The sequence below is a fragment of the Pantherophis guttatus genome, chromosome 2, assembly GCF_059756535.1.
Source record: "Pantherophis guttatus breed Tessera chromosome 2, ASM5975653v1, whole genome shotgun sequence".
NCBI lineage: Eukaryota > Metazoa > Chordata > Lepidosauria > Squamata > Colubridae > Pantherophis > Pantherophis guttatus.
In genome coordinates, this window is record NC_142064.1 from 205,970,776 (window position 1) to 205,996,877 (window position 26,102).

The following is a 26,102-nucleotide window of genomic DNA, read 5'->3' on the forward strand; positions in this document are numbered from 1 at the left end:
ACTGCTGTTGCTAAGTGATGCAGACCAGTAGTGGGTTTCAGTTACCTTCACTACCGGTTCGGAACCGGGAGCACACATGCACGCTTGCTTCACTCGTGCGCAGTGCACAGTGTGTCCGTGATGACGTCTGGGCGGGTGGGCGGAGCCTCTCGCCATTACCGGTTCGCCCAAAACGGTGTGAACTGGTAGAAACCCACCAATGCAGTCACATGATGTTTTACAACTGCATTGCTTAGTGATGCAAAGTCCAGTCCCACTTACCTTTCTTAACCAAGAACTATTTGTGTGACTTATTCGAAGAGAGAAGAGTAAACAATGATACTTCCTAGTATTTTCCTAGATCCAGAGTTTCTAGCAAAAGTCATATGGGGGTTACCAGGGCTGGTAACATTGGTAGCTATGAAAATTTCCCATCTCTCAACAAGAGATCTTGCTTTGGAAGAGGCATTGTACTCAGATCTAAGAAAAGAATGTATTCCTCTGTATACCAATTCTGATCACATTACTTATTGGCTTCTGTGCTAATTCAATTTTCATTTCTAAAAGCAACACACTAGATGCAATGTTACATTTGACATTTTATGTAATTTAGACCAAATTGTAACTGAAGATTTTTTTCAAACTCAAAATGCTTGATATTACAAAGAAACATGCTCCGATACTTGCAACTAGCTAAAATCACTTATAAGACCCAATCCAATTTGTTTAGATTGCACTAGAGTGCTTATTGTGAAATGTACATTTATTTATCCATTGTCACTCAGCGTAGGATCTAAAGTGAGATCTAGGCTTGATTAATTTGTATGTCTTTCTCCACTTACATTCTGCATTTCAAATTATCTCACTTGTTTCATTACTCAAACTTTCCTAGTTTTATGAAGCTCAGATAAGCAGAAGACACCTAGGATCCACATTTTCTACCAATAAAATATACTGTATCAACTGGAAACTCCTCCAAGGATTCAAGAAATAATATTAAATCAGATGTTTTTCCAACTCTGTAGTCATATGAACAATTTAGCTCTTAGCATTTTCTAAATCTTAATTAGCTCTAAAATACGGAAATCTCTAAAGGAAACTTAATTCTTGCAATGTGAGAGTGTCTTTTTACTTCATGTCTTTGGGGAAATACCTCTCATGAAGTAACAACCTACTTTCAAAATAGCTGAGGAATAATGTTTTCTGGGTCTAGTTATATGCACACAACTGAATAGTGCAAACAGTGATGAGACTACTGATAGGCTTAGTTCCATTTTCATAACTGAGATTAAGAGCCGTCTGTATTGTAGAATCATCACAGAGGTACTGACATTCAATACATCTCTTGCTGAATTCAAGGGGGGGAAACAAGACGCCCAGAGTTGTAAAGTAAACTTTATTTTTGACATTATAAGCTGAATCACACGTACAAGATATTGGAATTTTTATTACAGTAATTCAGAATACTCTCACTTCTTTTATGTTTGCCAAGAGACCTAGACAATATACTATAGACATTTGATAACATTTTAGGAATGTCTAGTGTTCTGCAGTTTCTCCTTTCAGGAGAGGCATGGGAATTGTTGATGTATTCAATATTATATGAAATAAAATCAATATAACCATATAAGAAATATGAAATAAGTATTAGAACAATATAAGTAAATAGAGGAGGAACAATACTTTAGCTGAAAATGCTCACTGGTATGTCCCAGGCCAATGTTCCTGAACCATGGCAACTTTAAGATCTATGAACTTTAATTCCCAGAATTCTCCAGTCACTAGAATTTCTGGAAGTTGAAATTCATGAAACTTAAAAGTTGCCAGTTGATAAACATTGACCTTGATAGTTGCAATACCACACCTTTCAATATTTTGTTCTCCCACTTACCATATACATAGGTATATGAGGCCTATGGATTGATTGGGACATTCTCCTCCTATCTAGGGGAAGGAGAGAGAAGCCTAAATGTGCAGCCCAAGTGAACAAAAGAAAGTTTATCAGAGTTTTGTTGATGTATATGCTATACCAGGACCACACCCTTGAAAACCTATAAGGTAAAGGTAAAGATTCCCCTTGCACATATGTGCTAGTTGTTCCCAACTCTAGGGGGCGGTGCTCATCTCCGTTTCAAAGCTGAATAGCCAGCGCTGTCCCAAGACATCTCTGTGGTCATGTAGCCAGCATGACTAAACGCCAAAGATGCACGGAATGCTGTTACCTTCCCACCAAAGGTGGTCCCCATTTTTCTATTTGCATTTTTTATGTGCTTTCGAGCTGCTGGGTTGGCAGAAGCTGGGACAAGTAATGGGAGCTCACCCTGTTACGTGGCACTAGGGATTCAAACTGCTGAACTGCCGACCTTTCGATCAACAAACTCAGCGTCTTAGCCACTGAGCCACCACATCCCTCTTGAAAACTTAGTTTCTTAATTCATTATAATATGGATGTTCAGTTTTGTAATTGTGCTGTTTTTTATTTTATTTAGGTTGTCAAACATGTATAAGATAACAGATATAAGTAGAAACATGATTATGAATACAGGAAATGTATACGAATTGTACCTCTAGCTCTACAAGAGCTAGAGGTACAATTCGTATACATTTCCTGTATTCATAATCATGTTTCTACTTTATTATTAATTTATTATCAATGTAATAACTGCAGAAAGTCAATCATGGAAAACAATGCTATGATTTTTTAAAAATTATCTTTACCTTTTTACTTATTACAAAGTTTAATTTTAGGGCTTTCCAATACTTTGCATTTTTGTCATGTCTTCTTAATGGAAATTGTAGACTATTCCTAATATTGCAAAATTATTAACTTTACCTAAATGAATTCTATAACTCCCCATCTTCAGAATTTGTACAAAAGTTCAAATGCTTAATTCCAGTCTATAATATGTTCTAATGTTTTATTTACAGTCAGAATTGTTTTTAAAAATTGTTAAGATTTAATATTGTTATATTCCTTCTGATAACAATTTCTTGCCTTTTTTAAAAAATAAGCCATGCTTCCAATTTTTTTTTATAAATATAATTGCAAATTTAAAAAGGGGACAAATCCTTTTATAATTTCCATAATAGGTGCCATTGTTACTGCAGAATGGTGTAGGAATCTGTGCAAATAAGGTCTTCATTTTTTGATACTAAATATACAGTAAATGAAGATGAAGCTCCACATCCTTCACTGTTCAGAAGACAAAACCTATGCCACAATAAAAAAGTGCACAACATGCTAAGATGTAGAGAATTATTACAATTATACGTTGTGTTACAACTTTGTTTTAGAATAACCACCACTATGGAATGCAGCACAGTCTTAATCCTTGCACATATGACAGGCAACTTCACAGCCACAACATTCCAGTTCTTTATAGTAAGAAGGAAAGAGATGCAGTGAAGAACTACTGAATTTTCTTGATAGTTCTTTCAAAACTTGAAAGTTTCTCATGGCAGTGTCCATATAAGAAATGTAAATAAGTAATCTATAAACAGCATTAACAACATACCATTGCAGTTTAAAAGAACAACATATAATATCACAGTTTCTACATCCACAATTGTCAGATCATGGATAATTTTTAATTCTACACAATGTACAGAAAGGTATGTAAGGGGATGCTAACTTATGGCAAACAACATTTGATGCATCTAGGAATCTGTTGGTGCATAAAATCTTAGCTTGCATGCAGACTCTTGTGAAAATCTGGACTTTGTAGCTATTGCTAAGAAAGATCCATTTTATTGAAAAAAATAAATCCATCTTGGCTCAGGTGATTTAAATTTCCCCTGAACAGTTAACATTTTAAGATTAGTTGGTCAAACAAGAAACCATGTACAGAGGCTACAGTTCAGTATCATGCCCTTAACATAACATTTTTGCCTTGGCTGATTAAAAAAAAGACTATTCGACAACATAGTCCTGAAAATAATCCAGATGTTGGGGTTTTCCTTTGGCCAGAAATTGTACATCATTTAACAGACTAAGGATGAACCAGTTTTTCTTTGTCTTCTTAAAGAGGATATCTTGGAATATAAAAATTTTACCCTGATTTAGATTTTAAAAACTAGTTCCCTAGAATCTCCTATCTGCTTGCCTTTTTCGCAGGGCGGGGAGGTAATCTGAACTCCCCGTCATCTCCCACTGGCTTCTATTGCAACTGTATACAAAAATGAGTCAAAGGCCCACTGTGCTGATAGAAGGTTAAACAAATATGCAGGGACCAATGCTTCCTCTCTGCATGAAACAAGTCAGTTTCCCCTTCTCAAGGAAATATACAATAGTAGCAATGAAATTCAGATTAGGTTAAGGTGGGCCAAGAAATAAGAAGACTAAGGTTAAGATCAAGATGAGTGAGGAAAACTGAGCTCTGGGATATTCAGAATTTGGGGGTGATTCTTGGTTGAGGGTAAGAATTTCTGAATCTTTCTTCTCCTCCTTCACCTCAGGTTCCTATAAAGGGAGACAGAGAAAGAGGGAAAACATTAAATTCTGATTGGATATCTCTCATTTAAATTCTCTCTTCCTCCCCTTTTTTTCTGTTGGATTTTCTGGAGGCCTCTTTGGAAGGTGAAAACCTCTCAGAATATATTTAACTGAAAGCTGGTAATTTTAGAGTCATATCTCTGATTTCAGTTATAGTATTGTTTAATTAACATAATTAACTTACCTGATACAGTTTTTCAGTGAACATTGTACTGGTGCCATCTCCTTGAATGTCTAAGGAAGGGGTGAACTGCGGCTGGTCCTTATTCTTTTGGCCAAGATTCATCTGCGCTTGGATCGCATTATCTGTGACACAGAGAATATGGAGGAGTGTTGAGGAGCTCTAACTGCTCATACGTCCATTATATAAATTCTGAGCCATTGGTTGAAGGCTCTAGGTTTAGCAGAGTAAATATGCTGATAAATTATTGTATTTATATTTTTCAGAAGTCTCTATCAAAAATTAGCAGGCATTTTCCATTCTTCTTTGGCTACACAGGAACCTGCAGTTTCTTTACTCATCGATTTTTGGCTTTAATGCAAGAGCATTTTGGCAATTAACTCACTGTATATTGCTCTTGATCAAGAAAACTATTCCAGTGTAATATATCACCAGGCTTGGCAGGGATTGGAATTTATCAATCAAGTTCAGGCATATGTCTTTCTTCCCTTCCAAAGAAGATAAGAGAATCTGATAATGAATCATAATTAAAAATTAATCAAGAAGCACAAAGAACTTTTTTCATAAGCATTTTTTACAATTTAAAAAGGTGAAACATTAAGAATTGAAACCAATGTTTAACCTCACTTTTCAAGAGTGAAAAATATTTATCTTACAAGGCTTAACTTTCTAAACTCTATAGGCAATGATGGGGATAGAAAACAAATATACTTTTAGTGCTCAGGTGACTGACTGTCACCTTTCCAGTATCAGCATCAACTTCTCTTACTGAATGCAGATGTAATTAATGAAGTAAGATATTAATAAAGTAACAATTATTAATTATAATTAATGAGATAAAAATACAATATGCAATATAGTGTATATTGCTTATTGCAATATATAGTATCGGAATAAAAGTCTAGCTTCAAATTTTCTTTCCAAAATACGAAAGAAATTAAAGGTATTGGATAAATTGAAACTAGGGAATGAAGGCAAGAACAGCATATTTTTTATATTTTCAATATCCTTTGAGATTGCAGCAGGGTATAAATGTAAAAAATGAATAAATCTCATCTGCAGTCTCTGAATGTGGACTCCTAGTTTAGTATCCTAACAATACCTGGCAGATCTGTCCTCCATGAATTTCTCCAATCTTTATGAAAATCTGTAATGGACCTGAACACCATTGAAAGACTGGTGGGATATACATGGAGTATTTATTAAAGTCCTCTAGCAATAACTTTCAAGTTTAATTTTACACTGCATAGAAATCTACTTTCATTTCTCCATGGAATCCTCTGCCAATCTATTTCATTGGGAAACTTTTGCGGTTAGAAAAATCAAGATCTGCCCTAATATTCATATTCAATATTGACTTACTGAGACACTTGTTGCTGGAAAATAAGTTAAGGATTTGATCACAGTCCTCTTTATGATTGCCACTGTTTGTACAGGAACACCAAAGTGTGATTTCAGTACTGGAATTGCTCACATAATTGGGGGTCAAAGATGTACCTGTTTCAAATAAAGCAATACAATAAAATCAGACAACCCAGAATAAAGTAGGTCAGGTGCATGTTATTGTCAAGAAAACTACATAGAAGTGTTTATGAAATTACAAGATAATTTTAATCAAGATAGTTTTAAAACATAGTTTTAAGGAACCAAATATAGTTTTAACAGAGATTTACCTTTTAATTCCTAAACCAAAAAGGCTAAATATAAAACCACAGAACTATTTTCTTTAAACGTGCAATAAAGCTGGTGAATCATTCTTTTCAGTCAGCACCCTAAGACTATATAATTCTGATCTGGAAATAAACTAGTTTCAATAAACTACCTGCACCACCTTTTTCTCAGTGAGGTTTCAGTCCATATAGTGTATTGATAGTTATTTAACTGCCAACAACTTATGTTGGGGATATTCTACAGTGAGACACTAAGGAAAAACACTAAGGAAAAAACAATTACTACCAACCTGCCTTCCATTGAGGACCTGTAAACTGCATGAGTCAGAAAGAGGGCTGTGAAAATATTTACAGACCCCTCACATCCTGGACATAAACTGTTTCAACTCCTACCCTCAAAACAACGCTATAGAGCACTGTACACCAAGATGGCTAAATACAAGAAGTTTTTTCCCGAATGCCATCAGTCTGCTAAACAAATAATTCCCTCAACACTGTCAAACTATTTATTAAGTCTGCACTACTATTAATCTTCTCATTGTTCCTATCACCCATCTCATCCCACTTATGACTGTATGACTGTAACCTTGTTGCTTGTATCCTAATGATTTAAATTGACTGTTTCCTAATATGATTTGATTGCTTATTTGTACCCTGTGACTATCATTAAATGTTGTACCTTATGTTTCTTGATGAATGTATCTTTTCTTTTATGTTCACTGAGAGCATATGCACCAAGACAAATTCTTTGTGTGTCTAATCACACTTGGCCAATAAAGAATTCAATTCAATTCAATTCAATTCAATTCAATTCAATTCTATTCTATTATGGATTACTATCAATGATTGAAGCATGAGTCTTACTAAAATAAATCAAAAGATGTATTGATTTCAGCACCCTGTGGCTAGAGCTACCCAGGCAAAGGATTATAGAAATAGAGGCATTTATGATGGGAGTATGGAGACCCATTTGGACAACACTGGTCAAAGTCAGAAAAGATTTTCTATTAAACTTCCCAATAAATTCCACCAGTTCCAACACATACCAATCATCTTCATGTAAGCCTGCAGGCATGCTGCATAATTCAGCGGAGAGCAGCTATCTGTTAATGCCTGTAACGGTTTGCATTTTTCTTGGAAACCAGCCAGCCGGGATCTGACAGGAGACACAACTATCAGAATGACAAACCCCTTTATTAGCCCAAAATTATTTATATGTTTTCCAAGTATTTGATAAGGTAAATCAAAATCGAGGATTTTTTTTTAAAGTGGGAGATTGCACTATAGTTCCCCCATTTTCATAAAAATAATGAAGGACCTTAGGGATTGTAGTGAAACATTGATGTCACATGAGTGGACGTGATATTAAACCCCTTGTGGCCACTTCTGGATGGGTTGTGTGAGCGTGTGTACTTTTTAAATAGGTACATCACACTATCAGAATTGTAACACATCTGTTTTACTGCTCTTATAGACGTTAATATTCAGATGCGCATATGCCATGAAACTTACTCAGATAATCATTCCATTAGACCCACCTGCAGGTATTATCCTTGACGCAGGCGTCCAGCAAGAGGAGGCAATTGGGCTTGCTGCTGCTCAGGAAAGAACATTGTGGGACGATGGTTTGCCAGCGTCGTTCCCCACAAGCTTCATCTTGGCAAGGACAAAACAGGAGCCTTTTGGTGAATTCCACACCAATCTTCTCAAAGAAGTATCTCAGATTTCGGTGACATGCGCGTTGGTCACAGGGGTATCCTGTAGTGCAGGCCTGAGCATACTGTGAGCGATGACGCATGCATTTGTGGTCCAATTGGCAAGTATTAGCAGCAAGCACACAGGAATTTGGCCTATTTTTGGTTCTATGGGAACCTATAAATCCATAGAAACACAACGGGGTAACAGTAAACTCCAGAAATGATTTGCCAAAGGAGATTAAAAAAAAAAAAGACAATTGCCAGAATCTCTCTACAATTCAAAGATGAATTCTTTTTCTGTTTAACCCAACTCTTTTTCTTTGTTATTTATCCTATGTCAAATTTAGGACAGAAAGCTCCTTGGGACAACTCTGTAAAAGTGTCATACACACCACTGGCTTAATTAAATAAATTATGAAATAAGAAAAAATAAGTGGGAATGTTTGAAATAATGTCTCTTCCTTCTGCAAATCTATAATATTTTTTGCATGAATTGAGAATTGAGGAAAGTAGGTTCTTCATAGGTTCTTCAGCGTTCAGCATTTTTGTCAGTAGTCTGAATAATAGTTAGTTGGATAAACTGCTGGAGTTGGCAATGTGCCACCCCTGGGCAACATATCCTCTGGACTCAGATGATTCTTCAGAATAAAAGAATTGGGCTGGGAAACAGTTGTTCTTCAATTAGCCAGGTGAAAAGGAAAAGGTGTCTGGGGGATATTCTTTTGGAAACTGGACAGAATAAAAAAAAAAACCTGAGAATGCAATTAAGTATTTAGAAAGTCAGCTGGTATTGTAGAAGGCAGAGCTGGGATTCCATGCAAGAGATGGGTGGATGGGGCACATAGCTATATTGGAATGGATAGCTATTTGGATAAAAGGTAACCTTAGATGTAATAAGCTTATGTGTGGAGATAAATAAGGTGATAGATTTGGAAGATATTTTACTTTTGGTTTTATGTGGCGGCTTGTTTTGCATTGATTGACAGTATGAGAGATAATTGTGGAGGCATCACTTTATGGGTGAGAGTCTGATTTTGGAAAATTACAGATTAATTAGAGTGGAGGGAAATTTGGCTTCTCTTTCTGTGAAAGTAATGGTTTTGGTTAGAGTAGAAAACTGGGGGTTCAAAGAAATGTCTTTGTCTACCTCTATGCATTAATGTTCTTGAAGCTATCTTTAAAATTACCTATCAAATATTTGCCTCTATCTCAGATTTACCCTACATGCAAATTATAGGTGGAAAAAAAAGAGACCTGAATTTATTTAATTTCTTTGTAAGATTTTTTTTACTATCTTAGTCCTAAGGGATTCCAGGCAGTATGCTAAAGATTGCGAATGGTTGATATAAATTCTACCTGAGACACGAGTTGCCAGCTTGTTGTATTTTATCTTCACAGCTTCTTTGTTTGCTATATCCCTATGGGGAAGCACCTCCAAATGAAAGTCATCTGTACAACATAAAAAAATATAATTTTATCTGCTAGAGTACTGAAAGGTTCCCAAGAGATTATGAGAAACCATTATCTAAAAACAAGAGTTTTAGAAAATGGGCTTGCCTGAACACAGCAAAGTGTACATTACACAGTTTACATAGTAAACAACAGTTAGTTTGAGAGGCAAACATTATAAAAGAACAACTGATCTGAATATTAACATTATTAAACTTAATAATTGCTAATAACATACTATAATATATAGTGAGTAGAATTATGCTCAGCTACTATTTATCTAAAACAATATGAAGCAGTGTAATGTTTTAGGTTCTTAACATAGGTTCCAAAATAAAATTGTTTCAATTATTTATTTGTCTTCACATTATATATGTCAGACACATATCCTTAATAATTGTGGCTTAGATCATGAAGTGTTGGTGGCAAAAGTCAAAGCTAAAGCATGTACCATCAAAAAAGCAGTGCCTGGAGATAGTCTCTGTTCCAACGGTTCGAGTCCTAGCACTGTACGACGGGGTGAGCTCCTGTCACTCGCCTCAGCTTCTGTCCACCTAACAGTTTGAAAGCATGTTCTATACAAGTAGGTACCACTTCCATGGGAGGGAGGGGGATGAGTTGATGCTCCGGGCAGTCAGTCAGATTCCTGCCATTTTTAACCTTCCTGGCAGCGCCCATTTATGAAGCAGCTCCAGGGAAGGGAGGAAGGGGCTAGGATGACACTGCAGAAAAAGCCACCTGACTTTCTTTCTGGTGCGAAGCCAGCTCTCCCTCCTGTGATGCACTTTGGGAAGTGTAGGAGCGTGTCCTACAATACAGCTGGTAAACTGACAGCCAAACTACTACTCTGCAATAGCATTGTAGTCTCCTGGCTAATGAAACAATGTCATGTGCTAATAATAAGCTGTAATGCTGAAGAAGGCACCTGTGTATTCCTTGGACAGCAAAAGTGAGCATCAAGAAAGTATTGGAGTGCATAACAGACATGTCACTAGAAGTCTCACTTATTTTGGCCATGTCGTGAACAGAGATTCACTGGCGAAAGTAATGATGTTTGGAAGAGTTTGCAGTAAAAAGAAATAAGGTATGCCAGTTTCGGAGTTTTGATTTTGTTGGGAGGGTTACTTGGAACCCTGACATATGGTGGCTGGACACTGTCAAAGCTGATACACCCAGAGAATAGAAAAACTCAAAGGAATAGTGCAAGATCAGAAGAAATGGAAAGACACAACTCAATGGTAACATCATTGATTTTTTATGAGCCGTGGTGGCGCAGTGTTAGAATGCAGTACTGCAGGCTACTTCTGCTGATCATCGGCTGCCAGCAATTTGGCAGATCGAATCTCACTAGGCTCAAGGTTGGCTCAGCCTTCCATCCTTCCGAGGTGGGTAAACTGAGGACCCAGATTGTTGAGGGCAATATGCTGACTCTGTAAACTGCTTAGAGAGGGCTGTAAAGCACTATGAAGCATCATCATCCAGGATTTACTAGATTTTCTTTCATTAAGTAACAAGCCATTTAGCACATCCTATGAGATTACTATCTAAAAGGTAGGTGCCCTGCTTTTATCTCCAGGAAGAAATATACTGTGCCTCCAACGCCAGTGATGGCTAACCTTTTTCGGACTGAGTGCCCAAAGCGTGCTTGCCCATGCGCCTGAACCTCTGAAATGCAATGTGAGCGCGTCCCCCGTGCATGCACCCCTCCCCCCGTGGTGCAGCTCCTGCAAGAGTCCCGGGCCCCACACAGCAGAGACCCAAAGACCAGCTGGACAGTGGGAGGTGCACGTGCATGTGCAGGGGAACTGAACTGGGGCGACGGCTCGCATGCCATCAGAAAGGGCGCTATGTGCCACCTCTGGCATGCTTGCCTTAGGTTCGCCATCACGGTCCTATGCTAATGTATCCAGTAACTTGCTCAGATACAAAGATATTTTTTTTCTGTCCATTCATGCCCCTTTCCTCAACTATGACCTCCTAGACCCAGCAGGGAGGGAAAATAACCTTTGCTATACAGGAAATAGGGACAGTAACTGAAATTAGTGATGGGATCAACAAAATCTACACCAATTTGTTTTTCTACTGGCTGATGGATGGGAGGATACAGTAGAAGGGACCAACACCCTTGAAAATGGCAAAGCAAAATGCCCATTGAGATGTGTGGGTGGGTGGGGTAGTGCTGAATTTAAACTATAATGGGTATAAAAAGGGACAACAGTTGCATATTGACAGAAGGTGATCTCTTGCTTAAAGGGGATTCATTCAGCATGCAATAAAGATTTTTAGCTAGCCATGCTGTGTCAAGCATCTAGATAGTTTCTGCCGAGTTTGAACCAGGGAGTCTGCCAATGGGATTCCAATCTACAACAAAAGTTAATATTGGCTATGTTAATAAATAGGATGTAAGTATATATAACAATTTAGTTTATAAGAATGCTCAGTATGGTTACGCAAGAATAAGAGAATGATTAGGAAGATTGAATTTAAAAGTAAAGATAATTGTCGATGCAGAAAGTTGTAAAATATTATATAATATTGTTATTTATGTTTTGTATTTTACCGTTTGGTGTATGTCTATGTGTATGTTCTTTTTTCTTTTTTCATTTTTTTTGTCTTTTTCTATTATGTTTTTGGTTTTAAAAATATAAAATATTCAATAAAAAATATATTTTTTTAAAAAAGTCATTTTTGCTCTCGCCTGCAAATAGCTCAGTCTGAGGGCTAATCTTAAGAAAAGAAGACATTTCCAAATGGGGTCTTTGATCCCAGCCCCTTTTTTCTGGTTCCTGGACAACAACCACCTCTTTCTCATTGCCAAAATGTGGCATTGTAATTCTTATCTTTTAAGGCATAAAACACATGTATGTATTGCAAGCCTTTCTAACAGATTGTAACTTATTATGATATACAGTACTCCTTATGGCCCTGAGCATAAGGGGGTTGGGATTCCAGGTTCTTTACTTAAGTCTCAAGTGGCAAAGCTGGGAAAGACCGTAATGAGATTTCAGAAATTGATGCCAGTTATTTTCCTCTTAGGTCTAAGCATTTGTTTCTACCAGAATGTTGGGTATTTTTTTCTGTTACCTCTAGTGATACAAGAAAATCAATCATCATCATATTTCTATCACACCTTGTGTTAAAGTTGAATAAACAGCCCGGTAGATTTGCAAGCAACGCTCTTCCTTCTTCTGTGCCCGTTGATGACATTTGCAGTGCTGAAAATGACTATTTCTCATTTTTATTTGTGCCTCTGTGCATCTGTCCTTGGCTTCATGGTACAGAAAGATGTAACCGTTCTTAGAAAGATGCTGGGAACAGTTTTGCAGGATCTGATAGTTGGTACTGCAGGAAGGCTCAGCTAGACAAAGGGTCTCAGCTGTTAGACAGTTGTTTGGCTGCTCAAAGGACATAACTTGGAATCCTCCTGTTTGGGAAAAGAAGGAATGTCATCATTTTATATATACTGCAGCCAACTTCTCATCCCATAGTGTTGGTTACCAAAGGAGCCTTCCTAATTTCATGTTCAATTTGGTTTCAAGTGAGTCAAGTTCAATAATTCCTTCATAAATTATCTAGATTGCATCAATTAAGAGCATTAAGAACAGCTGAAGAATGATGTAGACCTGCTTCACTTAAAAGCAAGGGATTCTTGGTAATATTAATATATCATAAAACTCTTACCCAAGTGTTTAAAAACTCTGCAAGGATCATCTGGTATCTGAACTTGATTAATATTATTAGAGTTTTTTGTGGCACAGAATTTCTTTTAAATTTACTTCAACAGGGCAAGAAGAACTGATCATGAAGATATCATATAGGTAATAGCACTAATGTTAAAATGATAGTAAATGACACTAAATAAATTATAACCTTTCTAGATTATGCTGGCAGGGTTGTAAGCATACTGCTACATTTATATGAACAAGTCCAATTAGTAAGAAGTTTTTGAAGAAATTGGGAAAATTACCCAATCATCTTTTACAATAAATCTTCTTGATTATTTATTTCATATTTCCTGAGAAATATAAATGAATTCATTGGTTTAATGTGTGGCCTCTCCTCAAGAAGCCTTCCCTGGACCCAGCAGTGTTGGCTAATTACCGTCCAGTCTCCAACCTTCGCTTTGTTGTGAAGGTTGTTGAGAGTGTGGTAGCGCGACAGCTTCCTCAGTACTTGGATGAATCGGCTTATCTAGATCTGTTCCAGTCGGGCTTCAGGCCTGGATACAGCACGGAAACGGCATTGGTCGTATTGGTAGATGATCTCTGGAGGGCCCGGGACAGGGGTTACTCTTCTATCCTGGTCCTATTAGACCTCTCAGCGGCTTTTGATACCATCGACCATGGTATCATGCTGCACCGGTTGGAAGAGCTAGGGGTGGGGCACACCATTCTGCGGTGGTTCTCCTCCTACTTCTCTGACCGGTCGCAATCTGTGTTGACAGGGGGGCAGTGGTTGACCCGAGGCACCTTGCTTGTGGGGTGCCACAAGGGTCGGTCCTCTCGCCCCTTCTGTTCAACATTTATGTAAAGCCGCTGGGTGAGATCATCCGTGGCTTTGGGGTGGAGTTCCATCAGTACGCTGATGACACCCAGCTGTACATCTCCACCCCAGGCCACCCCAACGATGCCCTTGAAGTGATGTCCCAGTGCCTGGAGGCTGTGCGGCCTGGATGGGGAGAAACAGGCTCCGACTCAACCCCTCCAAGACCGAGTGGCTGTGGCTTCCGGCGTCCCAATATAGCCAGCTGGTGCCATCGCTGGCTATTGGGGGCGAATCACTGGCCCCCACGGAGAGGGCTCGCAACTTAGGCGTCCTCCTGGATGCACGGCTGTCTTTAGAAGAGCATATGACGGCCGTGGCCAGGGGGGCTTTCTATCAGGTTCGCCTGATACATCAGTTATGCCCCTTTCTGGATCGGGACTCCCTACGCACGGTCACTCAAGCACTCGTCACTTCCCGCCTGGACTACTGCGATGCTCTCTACATGGGGCTCCCCTTGGAGTGCACCTAGAGGCTCCAGTTGGTCCAGAATGCGGCCGCGCGGGGGATTATGGGAGCGACGGGGCGCTCCCATGTGACACCTCTCCTGCGCGAGGTGCACTGGCTTCCTGTGGTCTTCCGGGTGCGCTTCAAGGTGTTGGTGACCACCTTTAAAGCGCTCCATGGCTTAGGGCCGGGGTACTTGCGAGACCGCCTTCTGCCGCCAATAGCGTTCCACCGGCCGGTTCGCTCGCACAGAGAGGGCCTCCTCAGGGTGCCGTCGGCCAGACAGTGCTGGCTGGCGACCCCCAGGGGTAGAGCCTTCTCTGTGGCAGCACCAGCCCTCTGGAATGACCTACCCCCTGAGATATGCACGATATCGGACCTCCGGACTTTTTGTTGGGCCCTGAAAACACACTTATTCCATCTAGCCGGGCTGGCTTGATCCCATCCTCTCAGTTTTAATTGAATTTGGTTTTCATTGGGTTGTTTTAATTACTGGGCCGAAATTATTTAATTGTTTTTTAAACTGTTTTTAAATTTTTTATGTCGTGTTTTATCTCGGCTGTGCACTGCCCTGAGTCCCGCAGGAGAAGGGCGGTATAAAAATAAAAATATTACAAGTATGAGCATTTGTTCTGGTTAAAAATTAAACACAACAGCAGAGAGTTTTGGGGAAAAAAATCTACAAAAATAGTAACTGTGATCATCATTTATCAGCTATGTTAACAATGTTCTTATCAATAGATAAGCTTGATCTGTACAAATGTAATTTTGCTTTGAAATTTTAAATATGGATAGTTAAAATGTCTGTATTAAGAAATGCACATACAAACATGTGTGATACATTTATTACATTTTAATTCTTTTTTATTTGCTTTTATTTCTTGTTTAATTTTTTAAAAAAATTTCTGGTACCTTGATGTTTTGATTCCTTTTTATATATATCTTATTAAAAGTTTTAAAGAAAATATAAAAACCAACACAAACTAATACAGAATGAAGAAAACAGAGAGAAAAATAAAAAAGCAAAAGTACAGAAAGAAAAGATAAAAAGAAGCTTTTGATTTCCTCTGTAGTAAATGTAAGAATTACAAAATTATCTCTTGCTCTATGATTATAAAAAGCTCATTTCTTCTGTTATCTAATTTTTTTTCTAATCATCAAAACCACAAGTCATGAGTGCATTTTTTCTGTTTAATGCAAAAAGCATTAAGTCAGTCATAAATGTAGATGTTGCCTTTTCTCTAATCAAAAAAGACAATTTAGCCATCTTTGCAAATTCCGTCATCTTCACCAACCATTCCTCCATTGCTGGTAGGATTAAACTTTTCCACTTTTGAACATATAACAATCTCATTGCAGCTACCATATATAGAAACAAAATTCCAGGGAGAAGTTTTTATTTCTCAGTAAAAAGCAAGTGAATAACAGAGATACTAATGGTTCACATATTCATCCTGCAATCAAATTCTCATCCCTGATTTCCAAAAAAGCTTTCAGTCCTTTTGATACTCTGCTCCATAGTCTAATTCTTATGCTTTTCTAGATACAATAAAGAGATGTTCCATGGTATTGTATTATATTTGAACCATTACAATTACCATGAATAGATTAACTTATTTTAACCTGACTGCTTGAGAGTGTTATCTGGGAGGAGTTTGATGCTGTGACTCCCGATGATGTGGACAGGATTTTGGGGAGACTTAGTGCGGCCACATGTTTACTGGACCCGTGTCCCTCCTGGTTGGTACTGGCCTCCCGGGAGGTTACACGAGGCTGGCTCCAGGGTGTTATCAACGCTTCGTTGAGTGAGGGTTACTTCCCCGCGGCCTTGAAAGAGGCGGTGGTGAGGCCTCTCCTCAAGAAGCCGTCCCTGGATCCGGCAATATTGGCCAACTACCGTCCTGTCTCCAACCTTCGCTTTCTGGCGAAGACTGTTGAGAGTGTGGTCGCGCAATTCCCGCAATTCCTGGAGGAAACATCCTATCTGGATCCGTTCCAGTCTGGTTTCAGGCCTGGGCACAGCACGGAAACGGCATTGGTCGCGTTGGTTGATGATCTCTGGAGGGCTCGGGACAGGGGTTGCTCCTCTGTTCTGGTCCTGTTAGACCTCTCAGCGGCTTTTGATACCATCGACCATGGTATCATGCTGCACCGGTTGGAAGAGTTGGGGATGGGGGGCACCGTGTTACGGTGGTTCTCCTCCTTTCTCTCCGACAGGTCGCAGTTCGTGTTGGCAGGGGGGCAGAGGTCGACCTCGAGGCCTCTTATATGTGAAGTGCCTCAGGGGTCGGTCCTCTCGCCCCTCCTGTTCAACATTTATGTGAAGCCGCTGGGCGAGATAATCCGTGGCTTTGGGGTGAGATACCATCAGTACGCTGATGATACTCAGCTGTACATCTCCACCCCAGGCCACCCCAACGATGCCCTTGAAGTGATGTCCCAGTGCCTGGAGGCTGTACGGATCTGGATGGGGAGGAACAGGCTCAAGCTCAACCCTTCCAAGACTGAGTGGCTGTGGTTCCCGGCATCCCGATATAGTCAGTTGACTCCATCACTGACCATTGGGGGCGAGTCTTTGGCCCCCACAGAGAGGGCTCGCAATCTGGGAGTCCTCCTGGATACGCAGCTGTCCTTGGAGGAACAGCTGACGGCTGTAACCAGGGGGACCTTTTATCAGGTTCGCCTGATCCGCCAGTTGCGGCCCTTTCTTGATCGGGATTCCTTGTGCACAGTCACTCATGCCCTCGTAACCTCTCGCCTTGATTACTGCAATGCTCTCTACATGGGGCTCCCCTTGAAGAGCACCTGGAGACTCCAACTGGTCCAGAACGCAGCAGCGCGGGTAGTGACGGGAACAGCGTGGCGCTCCCATGTAACACCGCTCCTGCGTGAACTGCACTGGCTCCCGGTGGTCTTCCGGGTGCGCTTCAAGGTGTTGGTTATCACCTTTAAAGCGCTCCATGGCATAGGGCCTAGCTATCTTCGAGACCGCCTACTGCCACCGACGACCTCCCACCGACCCGTGCGCTCCCACAGAGAGGGCCTCCTCGGGGTGCCATCAGCCAAACAATGCAGGCTGGTGACCCCCAGGGGGAGGGCCTTCTCTGTGGGGGCACCCACCCTCTGGAATCAGTTGCCCCCTGAGATAAGGAGAATCCATGACCTCAGTGCCTTCCGCCGTGCCCTTAAAACTTTCTTTTTTCAACAAGCCGGGCTGGCTTAATTTCTTTTTAAGGGTTTTTTAATTGTTTTGTTTGTTTATCGTTTTAATTAATGGGGCCAAGTCTATATATATATATTTAACTGTGTTTTAATATTTGTATTTGATGTTTTTATTTGGCTGTTCACTGCCCTGAGTCCTCAGGGAGAAGGGCGGTATACAAATTCAAAAATAAAATAAAATAAAATAATAAATAAATAATTCAAGGCAATTAACAAAGATATATATATTTAAAAATAGCAACACTCTTTTGGGATGCATCTATCTCTAAAGTAAAGCTTCATCAACCCTACACCCTTTAAAATATGATTGTAGATGTACAACTATGTATATGCATTCTTCTCTCTTTTAAAGAGAGAGGTCACTCTTCCTATTTTTCCAACAACAACCCTGTTTGGCAGCCTGGGTTGAGAGAGATTGACTGGCCCAAAGTCACCCAGTGGGCTATCATGGTTGGAGGTCAACCTAGTACTAATCTACTTTTTTTTTTATTGTTGGTCTCCCTCAAGTTCTATGAGATTTCTTTTGAGAAGTGGGAACAGTTCTAACAGGTCTTCAAGTCTATCCATGTATTAAAAACATTGGTATTACAGGAATGTTTTCATTGGCAGAGAGCTTTCATACCATCTGATGACATTGAAATATCAGGAGGCCAGCATTTGTTAGGGTTGAAAAAAAGAGATAGCAACATTTATGCTGGTTTACTTTTTTTCTGGCTATAGAACTATATTTGAGCTTTGGAAAGGAACCCATAATCTCTAAAATTCCCTTCTATCCCAACAACTCTTAAGCCCCCTTTCCCCAAACTTATTTCAATTTCCAAAAAAAATTCATTAGGTGCCATTAAGTTGGTATCAACTTTTAAGGATCATATGAAAATTGCTTCTCTAGAATGATCTTGGCCTTTCAGGTTTTCCAACAGTATACCCATCTATATATTACTGAAATTCTCAATTCTCAACTGGTGCATCATAGAGCAAAACTTTTTCAAACAAGATACTTCAAATGACCTTAATTATAGAATGTATCCACAATTCAGGACCCATGACTCCCATGGACTTGAAATTTGATAAATTTTATAAAACATTTTATGACACAAAAATTATCAAAAATCACTTTATGACAATAAAAATTATCAAAAACCATTTTCTGTGGTCAGCTCCTGATGTTTGACACTTCAGTGTGGGTTACTTTCAAGGCAGATACATGCTTGGGTGGGGGATTGGACTAGATGACCTACAAATTCCCTTCCAATTTTGTTAATCTGTTAATCTCTGAATTCCTCCCTGAATTTTTAGAATACATTAGAAACTCTGCCATTGTTGAAGACACTGAGGAATTTGGTAAAGAAATATCTCTGATGATCCCACAGGTCACAAATTGTCTAGTTGCTACTGTAATTAAGTCCATCCATCTTGCTGTTTCTTCTCTTTCTTTCCACTTTTCCCAGCTTTACAGATTTCTTCAGAGTGTTAGTTGTTTGTATAATGTGTCCAAAATATGATACTCGGTCATTTGTGCCACAAAAACTCTAAATTGATTTATTGTACTATCCATCTATTTAGACCAGCACTGATGATGTTACCTAGGGTAATGAAATGTCTGCAAAAAAATAACCAAGAACAAGAGCACCAAGAACCCCTAATTTCAACACTGAGCTACAAATATTATCTTTTATTGGATTCATGTTTGTTTGTCTTCTGTGGTTTGTCAGCTGTGGTTGTTTCAAGAATTGTCTCCAGTAATAAAATACAAAAATATCAATATTCTTTCCATTCTTTGTTTCTTCAAATTATAAGTTTTGTTTTCATATAGCGTATACTGATTTATTTTTGGTTTTCTTTATTTTCTGTTATTCAGCTATACTTTTTCTTATTAGTTTGCCTTTTATAAAACCAATTTGAACATCTGGCACCACTGTTTGCATGGAGAGTTGTAATTTGCATTGGATGATCCTAAGCATTAGCTTCCTGGCATGTGAAAAATTAAGGATTTGTGTAATAGTTTCCACAGTCTGTTAATTCTCTCTCTCTCTCTCTCTCTCTCTCTCTCTCTCTCTCTCTCTCCCTCCCTCCCTCCCTCCCTCCCTCCCTCCCTCCCTCTCTCTTTCTGGCATTGGTATACAGGCAACCTCTTCAACTATTGGTTACTATAGCATTTTTCAGATTTACTGACATTGTTTGGTCAGAACCTTTACTCAATTTCTTGTGAATGTGGAATGTCTTCTAAGATATCTTGGATACAAGCCTCTCTACTGTATTGAAGTTTATTATATTCCCTCTATTTTTGTTTGATCTTCTCGGAATCAGTTTCCATCTGCCTACTGGCATCCTTTAACATTTCATCCTTTTGAAAGCTGGAATTTCCTTGTAAGCTTAGAAAGCTTTTGGAAGACTTTCCGTGTTTCTTCCTCTCTATATCAATATTTAGCAATACTGCTCTTTGTCTCTTCAAACAGCTCTCTCAAATTCCTTAAACAAGTTCCTTCCTGAGACTTTTGTCTTTCTTGGATTGGTTTTTCTCTTATTGGCAATTTCCACTGTTTGATCTAACATCCAGTTTGCTTCTTCTGTTTCTTGGTCTTTGGTTGTCTCTTTTCATGTTCAACTTTAACAACTACTTTGATTTCACTCCACAATTCTTCTAGTGCCCTATATATGACTTTCAGGTTTTGATGTTATCCTTTTGATGTGGGCATTTGCTCAAAATCGTATGGAAATGACCACAACATAGAAATTGGTTTTATTCTTCTCTCTAGCTTACCTTGGAACTTGCATGTGAGTAATTCATGAACTTTTTCTGTTCCTCAAATGTGTCTATGGCATTGTTTCTCAAATAATTCCCATACACTGGAATTCATATTCCCAGGCAGATTAAAGTAATAAGAGATTTTAACACTATTCAAACCTTTCTATAAGACTGATTATCAATAAAAAGCCTCTTACTTCTGTTTGCATTTTGTGTTATTACCTTCTATTTTTATTTCATTTAACCTAATGCTATACTTTATTTTGTACTTTTGGATTTTGATTGCTAATCTACCCAATTGAACTCAGATTTAATAATTAGAATACAGTATTTTGGAATTCCCAAAAGAGGTCACTTGAATATTTTGATTCTATATGCTGTACATAATATACATGTAAAGGAAAAATAATGATAATTTGAAGAGATTGGAACATCTGTAGAAACTGAATTAATGTATTAAAAGATACATGAAGATATTTTAGAAATGATCTTGGATTTGTCAGTCAGTGGAATATATCTGATAACATAGGACAGTGTATTTTTTCATATAGACTTTCTTCATTGAGCAATGATACCTACAACCTATTTCACCAGCCTGTATACCTTTAATTCATCATATGTAATGAGTCTGGCCTGGGATGACTAACAACAAATAAAAAGTAACATAAGCACTTGAGACATAAGAGAAATGTCAAAGTTTATAAGGAGAGAATAATTTTTTTGCAAATGCAAGTAGATAAATAGATACCACTTCAGTGGGAAGATAATAACTTTCCATGTGCCTCAGCATATAGTCCTGCCATTGCCAACCATATGATCATGGAAAGGTCTTCAGACAATGCTGATTCCCCTACACTAAGAAATGGAGATGAGCACCACCCCTTAGAGTCTGAAAAAGGTAAAGGGGAAACCTTTACCTTTTTAATTGTTTCTCACTATATGTACAACATATAAAAGTTACACACACACACACACACACACACACACACACACACACACATATGATTATATACCAGTGTTGGCGAACCTTTTCGGCACAGAGTGCCAAAATGGGAGTGTGCATTTGCGTGCACCAGCCACCTGGTCTTTCTGGCACACATGTACGTGTGAAGACCAGCTGGCCGGTGTGCATGCCAGAAACCAGAAGAGCAGCTGCCCGGAGCGCGCATGCACACCGGGTGGCTGCTCTTCCGGTTTCTGATGCTCTCGCACACGTGAAGACCAACTGGCCAGCGCGCTGGAACCTGGAAGAGCAACGGGCGATGGCTCGTGTGCCACTTCTGGCATGCGTGCCATAGGTTCGCCATCGTAGTTATATACCATTTTAATACTCTGCCAGAAGCAACTAGAAAAGTCATAACTGTGATTTCCTCCATGAGTTCAGCACAGAAAAATGTTAGCAGACTTAATGTTAAATCAAGCTGTTTTGTACATAAATATTAGGTTCAAACTGCATGGTATACCATCATATTGTTTTTGGGGTTTGACTTAGTATGAGGTGAGAACCCAGCCAAAATCAATGGCAGAACTCCGGGAAGAGGCTACAATGCATTTTGCCATTAATTCTTTTTTTTTTAAATTATTATTACAATGTGGTGTATTCATCTTGATTGTTATACAATATATAGGTAGTATCTGCATAAACAGAGACAACACCCTTTTAAACAGTTGCTGGAGGAACAAGATTGCCTCTGATCCTATTTGTTCCCAACCGGTTAGCCACCATAGAAGCAGGAAACTCTTCCAAATATGTAGTTCTTCATCAAGAGCTGAAGAACTACATATTCTTCAGTTCAAGTAATTTTAAACATCTAGTTAGAGCATCCTAGCAATATTGGGAGAATGAAATTCAGATTCCCATTCAGTCAAGAAGTTGACTTGGGGCTGGTCATTCAGTGGTTCACACCTTTTGCTCAGTCATTATCCAATTGGTCTGTTTCAGACATAGTACAATAAGTAAATTCAGTCATTATGGCCTTAGTGTAACATCCTTCTTGTAGCTTATTCATGAATTATGTTTAAATAAATAAGAAGTGACTACAATAGGCTGCCACACAAAATTGTTGTGAAAGTAAAAGGGAGTTGAGAAAATTTTGTTTAGCATCTTTTGCTTCAGCAGGAATGATGGAATATAAATGCAATTAACAACAACCTTTGCTATAAAGCTGTATCTCCAATTCTAAATTTAGCATTTGAGAGGAAAAGGCTGGAGGGGAAGAATGGGAAAAGTTTGCTTCTTGGAACCCAGTTGCAACTGCCCCAAACTGGATATAATCAACTTGTCTTTTGCATCTTGTCAAATATAGGAACCCTACAGATCTTGTTCAGGATATCTGAATTAATTGTGTGATTTATGTCCCTGGGTTATTAGCAAATTAAATAGATGGGTTATTTTTAAATTGACCAGTCTCTCTTTCCTAGTATGAACTAAGTTATCTAAGAACTGTTTATATTAGATTAGATGAAAGGATCTTCTCAAATGGTAACCTAGGATGAGAAATCCCTGGGTTCCAGGCATTGCTGAATTGCAACTCCCCAAAGTCAAAATCAGTATACGGTATAGTCAGTTCAACATCTGGTAGTTAAAGGTTCTCAACTGGTGCGCTAGCGAGATTTTTTTCTTCAGGGCAGTTCAGTAAAACTGCCTTGACCAGCATGAAATCACAGGAAATCTTTTAAAACTGTACAGTTGTTGTTGAAGATTAGAGGCAAAAGGTAAACGAAAACCAAAATTAAAAGCCTCATGAATGAAAACCCTTTGATTCAAATCCCCTCTTCTGGAAATACGGATATCTAATTTAACATTACTTAGGACAATTCTCTTCATATTACTTAAGTGAATGAGTTGCCTGTTGTAAAGTGCTTCTATAACATGCAGGTAAACAGATCTTTCGCTGGGGGAGGGGGAGGGGAAATCTTTGCTCTTTCCTAGCCAGCAAAAATCTTGGCAGGCACCTGACAAAAGTTTATGCACTGGAGCAGTGCTCAGTCTGCCACTGAGAACAAAAAACTGTGAGTGCCATATTTTCTATTTCCACTTCGACAACCCCAAAGCCCCAAAACTTTAACCTTAGACTGTCTACTGTTGACCTCACCCCATTCCTAAGAGGTCTGTAAGGGGCGTGCATAAGCCCACCAACGTGCCTACCGTCCCTGTCCTAATGTCCCCTTTTTATACTCCAACACCTTCTCCTTTTCCCGCACAGCACCCATCATCCATAAAGTGAACCAGGGACCCGCCTGACCCGAACACACCCCAAGTGACCAGCAAATCACAGAAGATCAAACGTCCTCCTCAGCCGCAAACCTGAACTACAGAGCCCGCACGCAGACTAGAAATCTGGACGAGCCTCGAAAAAGAGACGCCTCAGGGCCCGATCCTAAGCGTGCTGGGGGCGTAAAGAAACCTCGGAGAGGGAGAGTTATCTTAACAACCAACAAATTGTACCCGGAATTGCAACAAAAGCCCCCTTATGGAAAGGGGAGCGAGAAAGCCAAGAAAGCATTTAGATATAGGTAGGTAGGTAGGTAGGTAGGTAGGTAGGTAGGTAGGTAGGTAGGTAGGTAGAGATAGATAGATAGATAGATAGATAGATAGATAGATAGATAGATAGATAGATAGATAGATATTTAAAAAGCAAAAGACTGACTGATCATATCTGATATATAGGAAGAAAAAGCCGCGGCGGGACACACAATTAAACCATTGCCCTAAAAAGAGAGGAAGGTTAAAGAGAGCTTTGGGGAGCAACAGGCAGAATTCCCCGGTCTTATGAGACGTCGACAGCCCGCGCAGCGCAGCCTTTAGCCCTCAGGAATTAATAATAATAATAATAAACCTCCCTTCCCTTCAATAGGGATATTAACCCTGCGGTGAAGGGGACGACACTCCTGCAGCCCCAAATTTACCGGAAAGCAGCAGACCCAGCAGCAGGGGGAGCCCCATGGCGAAGGGAAGCGAAAGAGACGTCGGGCGGGTGGTGGTTGTTTCGCTCCCAAACGGTCTCCGAAGGAGAGCTGGTGTGCCCTCCTGGTTCGGCGAAGCCCGGGCAGCCCCAACCGGGTTTTTTTTCGTTCCGCTTTTGCGACGACTTTCCTCTTCGGGGCTGGGCTAGGCGTCGGCGCGGAGTCCGAACTGAAAAGTCGCCTCCAGCGCGCACGAGGGAGGCTCGAGGGAGCAGCCACCGTTCTGAGGGAGCGCGCGAGCAACTGACAAAAGGCGGGAGAGTGGACTCGGGTGCGGGGGGGGGGAGCGTGGAGGGTGAGAGGCAACCTCGCGCGCAGCTTCTGCGAGGGCAACTGCCAGTTTCCTTGTATATCTTTCCATTCAGGGCTGTGGGGGCGGTGGGGGGAAGCGGAGGCGGGGGCTTTGGTAAGCCAGGATGCAGCAGCCCCCAATAGGAGCGCTCCTATCGCGTTTAAGCGGCGCTGTCAAAACCTCGAAGGAACCGGCTGGGTTGTGCCAGAACATCGCCAGAGCCGAGAAAACGGGCGGGACGAAGACGCCTCCCGCCACGCTCGAGGCACCCCCCCCCCTCACTGCACCTTTCTGCGCTCCAAAGGCTGCAATCCGTACATGGCATTAAAAAAAACCCAACGTTGTTGGAACTTTGCAAATAGCAAATCAAACATTCGTGGCAGCCGGTGGTTCTTCGCTTCGCCGTTTGGCACGTAAATTCGACAGAGCAGGTGGATGGAGTAGAGAAATCTAGCTCTGTTTACCTCCGTTTTTCCCAGCCCAAACATTGGGATGCAGTTCCCATGTTTTTTTGCTCATTGCCGAGCCTGGGAATTGTAGTCTAACACTCAACCTGAAACCCAGGTTGAGAATACGCGATCGGCTTGTGGAGTCGGAAGGAGGAGAGCCCCACATTGGGCACCTTGAATTGGTTTACGATCATGTCAGCTGCTCCCTTTGCATTGATAAAAAATGAAACCTAATGAACTTTACCAGCAATGTCAAGGAACTATTCGCAAATAACGGAGTTTTCTGTTCTTGAAGTATTCTTGTCATTACAAATTTAAGATATCTGGTGAATTTCACCTTACATTTTGAATATCTTAGCAGTCTTTCCAAAGGTTTCTCTGATTAGGAATAAAATATATTTCAGAATGAAGAACAGAGAACCACAGACTATCTATGTATTTCTCTTTATGACAACACTGAAATGAAATGCAGAATAAAGGGGAACATCTCAAATAAACTGAAAACAGCTGCACTTAATTTTAAAAATGCTTCTTTTCCAAATTCCACTATCAATTTTAACTTGAAAATCCATAAGGGCTGAATTTCTATAACAAACTAAAATAAAATTAGGGTCAACATACTCTAATCATGTATTCTGTGAATGCATGCAGATGGCTTAATTCAAGAAGTTGATTAGCCATATATGAATGCAACTGGTGAAGATATTATTTTTGATTGTAAATTAATAACAAAAAAGAAAAAAAAACCCAAAAATAATTGTGATGGTGATACATAGTCAAAAAGAAGAATAAAAAGAACACATAGAAAGTGATTTAACCCAAAAGTGAAAAAATCTGACCCTCAAAACATAATACTTTATTTATCTATTAAATTTTTATGCCACCCTTCACACATGTCAGGGAGGAAGGTATTGTATTCATCTTTCATTTACTCCAAGGGCTTGATTATAAACAATTAAAACTTCAAAGA

The 26,102-nt window shown here is 39.6% G+C and overlaps 1 protein-coding gene across 1 annotated transcript; it reads right to left on the reverse strand.

Moving 5' to 3' along the window:
* Nucleotides 1–1,361: 1,361 nt before the first annotated feature.
* Nucleotides 1,362–24,976, reverse strand: GFRA3 (GDNF family receptor alpha 3). The gene is made up of 8 exons (XM_034441637.3): nt 24,335–24,976; nt 12,599–12,892; nt 9,376–9,468; nt 7,861–8,194; nt 7,369–7,478; nt 6,015–6,149; nt 4,656–4,777; nt 1,362–4,438 (listed from the first exon to the last, which is right to left on the reverse strand). The coding sequence occupies exons 1-8, from the start codon at nt 24,369–24,371 to the stop codon at nt 4,292–4,294; spliced, it is 1,272 nt and encodes a 423-aa protein (XP_034297528.1). The 5' UTR covers nt 24,372–24,976; the 3' UTR covers nt 1,362–4,291.
* Between the last annotated feature and the right edge of the window lie 1,126 nt (nt 24,977–26,102).

What these genes read in the sequence shown, in the direction of transcription:
- GFRA3 (XM_034441637.3), bottom strand. Translation starts at nt 24,371, where the DNA reads ATGGGGCTCCCCCTGCTGCTGGGTCTGCTGCTTTCCG. An exon ending in GCTGGGTCTGCTGCTTTCCG is followed by an intron (nt 12,893 to 24,334) that starts GTAAATTTGGGG and finishes TTTCCCAAACAG; the next exon opens with GAGGATTCCAAGTTATGTCC. An exon ending in GTCAAGGATAATACCTGCAG is followed by an intron (nt 7,479 to 7,860) that starts GTGGGTCTAATG and finishes GTCTCCTGTCAG; the next exon opens with ATCCCGGCTGGCTGGTTTCC.